The sequence below is a fragment of the Canariomyces notabilis genome, assembly GCF_033297395.1.
Source record: "Canariomyces notabilis strain CBS 508.74 unplaced genomic scaffold N656scaffold_3, whole genome shotgun sequence".
Taxonomy (NCBI): domain Eukaryota; kingdom Fungi; phylum Ascomycota; class Sordariomycetes; order Sordariales; family Chaetomiaceae; genus Canariomyces; species Canariomyces notabilis.
This window is the reverse complement of record NW_027041825.1, coordinates 1,119,698-1,129,422: the sequence shown is the minus strand read 5'-3', so window position 1 is coordinate 1,129,422 and position 9,725 is coordinate 1,119,698. Positions and strand designations below refer to the sequence as shown.

General features: G+C 53.5%; 2 protein-coding genes across 2 annotated transcripts; both read right to left on the bottom strand.

Moving 5' to 3' along the window:
• Positions 1–13: 13 nt before the first annotated feature.
• On the bottom strand, positions 14–2,350 carry N656DRAFT_795501 (uncharacterized protein; the record flags this gene model as incomplete). The annotated part of the gene is made up of 4 exons (XM_064817420.1): positions 14–1,308; positions 1,364–1,466; positions 1,526–1,896; positions 1,957–2,350. The coding sequence occupies 4 exons, from the start codon at positions 2,348–2,350 to the stop codon at positions 14–16; spliced, it is 2,163 nt and encodes a 720-aa protein (XP_064673377.1).
• A 2,342-nt stretch (positions 2,351–4,692) lies between these two features.
• Positions 4,693–6,705, bottom strand: N656DRAFT_842617 (uncharacterized protein). The gene is made up of 5 exons (XM_064819051.1): positions 6,452–6,705; positions 6,045–6,368; positions 5,808–5,981; positions 5,295–5,747; positions 4,693–5,232 (listed from the first exon to the last, which is right to left on the bottom strand). Exons 2-5 carry the CDS (start codon positions 6,285–6,287, stop codon positions 5,092–5,094), a joined length of 1,011 nt encoding a protein of 336 aa, XP_064673376.1. The 5' UTR covers positions 6,288–6,368; positions 6,452–6,705; the 3' UTR covers positions 4,693–5,091.
• Between the last annotated feature and the right edge of the window lie 3,020 nt (positions 6,706–9,725).

Sequence of the window (9,725 nt, the reverse complement as noted above, 5' to 3'; positions counted from 1 at the left end):
CCCCCCCACTACCTTACTTTCTGTCAAAGTAGTCGCCCCAAGTCTGGCCACTGCGCCCAGCAGCCTGGGCCTGGTCGACGACCACAGGCGTTCTCCGACTCCCCGCCCCGCTGCCGCCCGCACGCCTGTCAGAGGACGAACCGGCGACGAGCGACGCTGACCTCCTCTCCCTGTCCCTGTGCTTTCTGTCCTTTTCCCGCTCCCGCTCCCTCTCCCTCGCAGCCCTCGCAGCCTTGCCGTCCCGGTCCCGGTCCCGGTCTCGATCTCTGTCTCGATCTCTATCTCTGCCCCGTTCTCGATCTCGATCCCTGTCCCTGTCCCTGTCTCTGTCTCTGTCTCTATCTTTGTCCCTCCCCTTCTCCCGGTCTCGCTGCTCCCTTTCCCAATCCCGCGAGTCGCTGCGCCTTCGGGACGACGCCGCCAACACCCCGGTATCGGACGGCGATCGAGTCATCATGGTCACCGTGTGATCGTGACCCCTCTCGACACCGGGGAGCCCGGCTACGGAGTGTCGGTGGTTGTTCGCGGGGGGCGCTAAAGGAGAGGGCGGCGGCGGCGGTCGGACTGGGCTAGCAGTGTTACGCCGGCGGGAGGTGCTGGGTGAGATGGGTGGTCGTACTGTCGCGGAGTGCGGAGGAGGATCGCGAGGATCGCGCCGGGCTGAGCCGTTGCTCTCGTAAGTTCGGAGAGTGGCGGTCTGGCCGTCGCGGTAGTAGTCGCGACCGGTCCTATCCCTTGGATCTCGGTCACGTTCGCTCCGCCTGCGGTCTTCGTCGACGGAATGTCCCGACTGTGATAGCGGCGGCGAGGGAATGCCGGTTGAGGTTGCCGAGGACCTCTCCATTGGCCGGTATCGCGACCGAGGGCTAGATGCACGAGAAATCGGTGGGCGCCGATCGTTGTCGTCGGCAACGCCGGTAATTATTTTGCTCGATATGGCATGTGGCGGCTGGATAGGTTCCATTGCCGTCTTCATGGCTTCGTCGAGCAGCCCCCGGGTTTTGGGATCCGGCTTCGCCGGTAAGAGGCGACGAGAGATTTGTTTCGGTAGCCGCTCTGGCTTGCCATCGAGCAAACTGTCCGCGTTAATGGGGAGTGCGGCAACAACCTTGGCTAGTCGTATTGCTTCCTCATCAGGATACGCCCGGATGGTGAGCGTCATCCATCGCGTCCAGCCGGGTAGAGTAAGTGCTGGAGCTGTCGGCCGGTGTTTGGCTTCTACCGGCACCAGAAAGTATTCGCAGCTCAGCCGCTGAAATAATTCTGCTAATTTTGCAAGCCCCATTGCGGTGCGGTTACGGAAAATGTCTAGCTTGACCATCAGAAAGAAGGCGGGTCATTGAGAGGTCAGGGATGGACAAACCTGTGTAGGGAAAGACTTCGACATCAAGCCTGTGATGGGAGTAGAACGCTGTCATCTTCTCCGGTGTAATTACAATGGTGTTCTGCGGCATGAACTCGGCCATCTATGCCGGTAAGTCACATGCTGGCCTCTCACCATCAGTTGTACAGGGCGTTGACTTACAAGATAGTTGCCGAGACCCTTGACGACTTGCTCCCATCTTTTGGTAGGTAGACTTTGCTGGTCAAACAAGACACCCCATTTAAGGTCAATGGGACTGATTTCGACTGGCGATCTGGGCCTATCAACGACTGTTTCGCTCCAGCGCACGCCCATTTGAGGCTTCGAGGGCGGTCCTCGTTCGCTGGGGGGAGCCGTCGTCATTGGTCGAGGGAATGAAACGCCGGCATTGTTGACAGGAGAAGGAACAGGGGACGGTAGATTGATCGGCCCGATCTGTGGGTGTGATGCAGGCACCCCAGAGGATTGCGGGCTTTGGTTGATATCCTTTACACCTGAGCCTAGATGCCCGAGAGAGCCTCCAATCTGTCCCACTGAAAAGGGTCAGCAAGGACTTGATATGAGAAGGTGAAGAGGGAAGCGGGGTTTCGTACACTCCTCCTTGAGCATCTTTCTTAGTATTTCGGCCAGCACGTCCAGGGACGGGGACGGGGGCAAGGACGGTGCAGGGGATGGTGTTGGGGGCTTGGGAGATGAGCCAGCCCCAGGTGTAGGTCTCTTGACCTCGCCAGGGTTTGCGCTCTCTGGGATTGCCCGCTGGCTCTCGGTTGTCTCAGCTTGCTCTGCCTCGGCTTCCACTTCATCAAACGACTCAACATCCGAATCGGCCTCTTCAATGTCGGTTACATCGTCATCGTCTCCTGGGCGAGCAGTCTGTTGAGGAGACGGCGGGAAGTCAGATGAAGCACTGCCGCCATGGAAAGCGTTCGTAGCCAGGATTGGGCCTGTAGCTGGCCAGGTCCAGTCTGGTGTTTGCAACGCTGCCATGTTTGATGAATACGTTGATCATCAGAAGAAAACGATTGTTGTCGATGTGTTCATGACACCCAGTCCAGCGCTGGCAATAAGACTCAAACCTATGTTGAAAGGGGGGAAGAACCAACCAACGATACAACACCACAATGAAAGTAGAAATCAGATGGTTGGATGTTGGCGGGGTCTGAAAGGCATCGTCGAGAAAGAGATGGGAAGGTGCAAACAACACCAGGACGCATGCCAAAGATATAAGGTTAAGCACTAGCACTCACCCCCCACGCTCAGCCAGCCTCCATACAAAAATGGTGTTGTTAATGTTGCCTTGTTCCATTGAACCTACCTTAGAGACGGCGGCAAAAGTTAAAACATGCTTGAGCCTCAGCATGGTCTGACTTCTCAGTCCATCCGAGGGCAACGGGTATAGCCCTCGATGCACCGGATGCGGACCATTTTCAAAAAATGATCGCCCCTTGGTTCGCCTTGTCCTGCTGTGTTAATCATTGAGCAACCCGTACTACACGTGTGGACCCCGTGGACTAGAAAAGTCCAGAAAGCTCGTCCAATGACTTTCCCCAGACATCTTTACCAAATCGGCTACCGCGTGTCGGCCATATTTGGTGCGAGTCGAGCCGGTCGACCTCCCGAGGCGGATGGCTTACAAGCAGGACGGTGGACGACGACTCTGTGGTAAGCAACGCGCAAACTCTAACCGCGTCAGCCGCTCGGGGGAAATTCATTTGCACGTTCTTGGGGCACGGGGCAGGAAAGGCCAAGCCTCAAACCAGCAAATGGGAATACTCGCGGTGGGATCGATCACTGTCTTTGATTGGTTCCCAGAGAGGCAACCTGAGAAACCATATGTTTGAGGACCCTCCTGCGGTTCTCGCGGCTTCAATACCCGGGCGTAGTCTATGCCCTCCATGGTTCTTTTGTTTGCGATAGCCACACACCATCTTATCGGAAGCCAGGCACACTTTGGGGAGACAGAGCCTCGTCAGTTGTGACGAGCTACTCGGAGCTAGAGGTGAAATAGTAGCCCTTCCCCTTCCTCTTCTTCAACCTCCTACTACCATGGCCAGTCCCGGGCGTAATAATGCCACATATGATTTTGAAACCTATGCCCGGAAACCGTCTACTACCAAACCTGGTCCATGCTAAGGCACCTTAGGTGGTAATGGAATCCTTCCAAGCGTCGGTAACCAACAGGGAATCAACACCGGAATGCAATCATCAGCGGAGCACGGGTACATACATGACACAGAATAGACATTTGCTCCCCGGTCTCAACCAGAAAGGAATCAATACGACTCAAACTCCTGTTTTCTCGCGCTTAGCGGACGAAAATAAGCGGTCTGCAACTTAAAAGGTCGGATCTCGATACGGATGAAGCATACATGCTGCCAAATGCGGAATTGCTGGACGGTCCGACCCGCGCGTGGCCGGCTGCAGCGCGGTCGAGATCGATGGCTGACGAGTCTTAGACCTTTGTATGATTGTATTATCAAATCTGGAAGCTCTATGCCAAGGCAGCCGGGCATATAAGGCGCTTAGTGATACTGCAGTGTCCAGTAAATGCTTCCTTATTCTCATCTGCCCTGGGGGGAATCCCCTGCGTCCAATACGGGGTGGTGTATCTGACGACATGGAGTCGACGACGTGGTCGTCCTCATGGCGAATTGTGGCCATCAGGTGTCAAGTATGCTCAGCCTAACGCTCACAACCCTGCCGAAAAACCCAAAGCAGGAATTCATAGCTAGGTAAGGTTGTATACCCGGCAGGCACCGTGAGGACCGCCAGAGCAAAGGTGAGTTCGAACTTCGGGGATTGATTACTATGCCCTGCGGGCAACCCACAAACCGGGCAAAGACCAACGCCCGGACGACACGAACCAGCTGTATTGCCCCGCGGAGGCGTGTTACGAAGTGTGTTACCCACCCTCCCCAGCAGAATTGACGTTCGTAGTTTGGATCATTGGATGTGGTCCCAAACGTAGCAAAAGAAATTCAAGGCTGAATACCTCGTCGCTGTTTTGCTTTGGGGGCATAGTTCACAATAACCATCAAGTTGATTTCCAACATTGCCGCCCTAGCCGCTCGCTGCCCCCCAAGGTGACCCCCATCCACTCATCTCTGATTGAAAGCCATCATGGTAACCGTCAAGAGTATGTAGCTTGGGGGACTCCAGCTTCCCCTGCCTCACTCCTTACGCTCAGCTGTCGTGGCCAACTGGGAGGAAGGGAGTTGTCTACAGCTCACCAGTACGGTTCAAGAGTGGTCTCAAACCTTCAAGCACCCCGAGTCCATCATCTGTGAGCGGAAATCAGAAAATCTGGATTGCTAGTTTGTTAACTGATTCCTTCTCAGAACGACCCGTATCTAGGTACTAGCATCATTCCCTCCTCCAGGTATCCTCCTTTCTTGGGGATATGCGTGATTCCGATTGTCATCTCAGTCAGAGATGCGAGCGAAGCTACTCAGCAAAAGGGAAACGTCTCTTCTGACAGGTATTGCCCACAGGACTGCGATGTCCCGGTCTAGGCTGGGTGTACAAAGGGCTGGGAAAGCTCATCGGCGGGAGAAACTATCAGCGGGGGAAGGGACCAAGAGTTGAGGGGAAAGATGATGGGGAAAAGTGCTGGGGAAGTTGAGGGGACTTTTGCCGAGACAGTCTCCATGTTGCGGGAGGATCTGCCAATGGCCTTAGGTGGCCAAAGTAAGGGAGATGATGTGTCTCTCTGAAGAGAAGCCGAGAGTTCATTGCTGGTCGGACGGCCGATGCCACGTAATACCATCGTCCGATCCCAGGTCCAGGCCATCGTCATCCTCATCGCCCGCCACAATCGGACGGCCTCCTTTCAGGTAGTCTGGAATCTGAGGCGGCCGCTTTCGTTGACTCTGAGCAAGAGATTAGATCATTAGCGTCTGCTCTCACCGGTGGGCCTGAAGAGTCAGCTTACTGGCTTGGCCCAGCCCTTTCTTCCCAACTCAACAGTCTCCCGGCTGCTCTGTCCCGCGTATGTGTTGCCAGATGCGATTGTAGGCGTCTTTGTCATTCGGACATGCTCACCATCGGGGCCCCAAGCGTTGAAAGAGATGGGCTGTTTTGGGGCCGCCGGGCGTCTTGGAAAGGCATCATTCTCTCCGATGCCGCTCTCAGTGTCGTGAACCGTCGACTTGCCAAAAAGTTTAGTCTGAAAATCATTATCCATGGGCGGGAGGAACCAGTGTGGTGCTCTGCCTGGGCCCGGCCCACGGAGATGCGTGGGTGTGATGCGGTCGAGGGCTGACTCGGCTGGAGCATCGTTCACCGAGTTGCTCTGACTCGGACTATCGGAGCTCTCGCTCTGGAGGTCAGATTGCGCCAGCGTGGAGGTCACGTCAGAAGCGCCGCCATAATCCACGGAGCCAGACTGCAACCTTGTCAGTAATCTGTGCTTCGACGAGACTAGACGACTCGGTACGTTGCGTACCTGGATGACGGCGAAGTCTTCGGCCACGCGGTCGGTGAGACTCAAATTGGCAAAGCGCGTCGGATCGCGAGCCAATCCAAATTCCTGTTCCTCCGGTGAGAGTTGAGAGCCTGGGGGTGGCAGCGTGTCTCCAGGTTCCTGCATGACCTGCCAGGAGGTGCAGTCAACGCACCACTAGCATGCCCTTGAGTGTAAGAAACGGAGCCAACGTTCATGATGTCAAGCTGGGCGACTCACGTTCTTCCCACTGCGCCTTGTACTCTTGCTGAAGAACCGCAGTTCTCTCACTCGATTGCAAGGACCGTTGCATTTCATCTCGAGAGTGTTGGAGGCGTGCTCTTTGCATTGGATACCTGACTTGGCTGGCGACGCATGATTCGTAGCAGCATTTTTGTCATATTTAGCCAACTGTCTCTGCGAGAAGTGGCCTCGCTGCTTCCACTTGCCACAGCTCTGGCACTTGATCATGCCAGCCTCCATTTGTGGCCGGGAGGTTGGTATGGCGTTCTTTTGCGCTACGTTGTTGGTTGGTTGATTTTCAAAACACCGGCTTCAAGTAGTCTTCGACGGTGTCAGCGCATGACAGTTGGGAAAATGGAGGAAGTCACAAACTGCGGAGGGTAGAAATCAAAATCAGCCCGTACTTGGGAAGTGAAGGATCCTTTTGCAGTGGCAAGTGGGTGAGAAGTCTGAAGTGGGAAGGTACGGGAGAGTGCCGAGTGCAAACGGTCCAAGACCAGAGAGCCAGGGGGAGAAGCTCGACAACAAAATCGAAGGCAAAGAACCACCGTCGACGGAAACCAAGTGATGGCGGAACAGTTCGGAATATGACGGTATTTCTTACCACGTCAGGAATTCGTAATAGAGGTAGCTTACTGGAAAAACCCACGGGGCTCCGGCTGGTCAACGCACGCACATACGTTATCTGCCTGTGTTTTTGGACTCAGGGACAGTGAACGACTGCGTTGCAGTGCACAGAAAGATGGGAAGTGAGGTATGGAAACGTGGAACTTGGAATGAAATGGAATGTACACTCACTTTTTATGCCCAGAGTGACTGCCTGATTCCAGCCGCACCTACTGTCGTCGAAGTTGGGTTTGTGGTGCAAGTGCCACCGGTACTAGTAATGGTCTAAAGTACCAGAAACTACCGGTGCCTAGTACATGTAACAAAGGGGGAAAGTGCAGTTGACTCATTGAGTGTCTCAAAGTAGGACGTGACAATAGGATCAAAGGAGAGAATGTGGGCGGTGCATCTGTCAGTCAAGGAAGGTTATTGGTTACCTATTCAACACTCGACGTTCATTGAAGTCGCCGAGAATTCTGGATGTAGCCAGAGATATCCGGAAGCTGTAAGAATCAGTGAGATACAAAACACTCACGGCACCATGCGAGCTTCGCATACATTGGACACTTGCATGGCAGAACACCAGAATAAGATTATTCGAAGCGAGATATACTCCGGAAGTTCGACATAAGCCGACAGAACCGCGGGGCTGGAGAACCAAGGTAGCTCGCTCAAGCGGTACGATCATCCTGGATCTGGAGTGCAAGAAGAGTTGACCCTACGAATATATTTAGGATCCCATAGGTCCGGAACTTTCCCTTCTCAGCCCACCCTTTGAATTCATACATACCTTCTTTCGGCCTGTCTGGGAATTATCTGTGCACAGAGTAAGCCAGAGTCGCTCATGAAGTTGGCCCAGTGCGACGCGGAAGTCCGAGTCAGTCGCAGTGTGGAAGCGAGCATGAGTCGAGAGTACAGCCATCGGCCGGTAGGTCTATACAGCATCATTGGCATTTGGCAAGCGGCAAGCTCGACTTGATCAACTCATTAGGTACCTGGATGATGGATCAGCACGTAGATAGGTATATATCCAGAACTAGCAGGAATCGTCGATGTAGCAGAACATCTTGGCATATAAGGAATGGCTAATGCTGAACTCACCAGACGACCCTCATCATCTCATGAAGCTGAGAGCCAAAGGGACTCACCAAGCTGGATCCCAATCACTAGATAGTCTTGCTCCGTCCCTTATAAATTAGGACAATCGCAATATCTGACTGATCTATTAAGCTAACATATTCAAGTATCTGGGAAGCTTGGTTATGGGCCCAGCTTCAGTCCCGTAGTTTCGATGCGAGTAGTAGAGTCTATGCACAGGCAAATGAGTAACAGCAACACTCGCTTGCCTCTTCTGCCGTGTATGGCTATAGGCTTTAGCAGTATAGGCGGAAAAAACCATGGCATCTTAAACTAGATATCCTACTCTCTTTCAACGGGTGGTAGAGACTCCTGAAACCAGAGGTTGCTACTTTCTGCCTTGCTTGCCTTGTGGCAGATGCCTGGATGCCTTACCTTCCTGAGCAGCTGGGCTCTCTCATATTGCCATTAACTAGCACTTTCATCCGCAATTCGGTGAGGGGCTACTACTAGTAGACACGCCTGAGCCGGCTGAAGGCTGGGAACAGCTTCACGACAGTGCGGCATGAAGTACAGTAAGAATGGAAAGAGTCAGTTCCGTCAAAATCATCATGCACCAAGACAGGCTGATTCCGAGTCCCCAGCGCCGCCTCTCGGCACAACATGCCCAGCAGAAGTATGCTGGCTAAGGTAGGTCTGGTATTGTACGCATAAACGGTCATGAGTGTTGTCTGCTTCAGTCACCATTCCAGAGTTCCGGACATCTACAGGTCGTGAACCCGTTCGCTTCGAGTTCTTCGTTCTATGTCGACTTGTTACGCTGGATGTTTGTGCTGCGTAGTACATACCTGCCGGATATTTTCGCTTGAACGGGTTGCGGGTTACCTAGATCCATGATGCCAGGAAGTCCAGTAAAGATTGCCCGCTTGTGTTGACTCTTTTTCTCTCCGCAAGAGGGCGCCTGACGCCGCTCGGGACACGCGGGACTTCCGGTGTGCTGGGGAAGTTGCTCAAGGTGGTTAGCTTGATGTAACTACGCAATGTGCAAGGGCAAACATCAGTGCGGAAGGATTGACAACCTAAGCTTAGCCCGCCCGAGAGAGTGGTTCCTGGAAAGAAGGCCCATGTTTGCCAAGAGAATGGACCTGGTACAGTACTGTACGTATTGGGATGTACTGCACTATTACCGTTTGGAAGTTTCGCAGTTTCAATACGAGCAAATGATAATAACGGTACCGCAGCGATCCAATAATCACCCCCTTCGCTCCTTTTGAGTTCGTCTGGAAGGTGGATGAAATATGGGTGGCTGGCAAGTGGTACAGTTGCGATGGGCAGCTCCCGCGATGGCATCTTTCTCACTCAGTCGTCGTGCGTTCAGTTGTTCCATAGTTACCTCCGTACGTCCTAGGTAAGAACGTCTTGGTCACTCTGCTATCTCTGGAAGTGGGAGTCCAAAGCAGCAAATGTTGACATCAGGCTATGTATTTGATTGCGTTCCTGTACCCCCTAACGTTACCAAAGAACTGCTGTGCAAAGATTGTGCCTGAACCCTGGGACCGCTCCCACGGGCTTCTGCCGAATTGCCGCTGAGAAGATGGAGAATCGGGCCTTGCCGATCGCAAATTCGAAATGGGAGCTCGAGCTGTATGTATGTCACAACCATCCGTAGCATGTCTTTCCATTGATTGATTATTCCGAAGGTGCTCTCTCATATGTTCAATGAATCGGAATCACACCACGCATCGACGAATTCCCAATAGCATCCCAAGCCAAGTGAGGGGTTCAGGGAGAGGTAGCGCAAGGACAGATACACATTGCACAACCCCATGGTCCTTCATCACGTGTGCTTCCTTCCAGTGATTGTCACTAAGAGTTTAGGAAAAGATGTTCCAAGGATCCGGGCGAAAATTCTTTTATCAACTTGTCAAAGATGAACCTTCATTTACAGGGGACCCATCCGATACAGAGGCGCCGAGCGTACTCCTTCCGAAAACT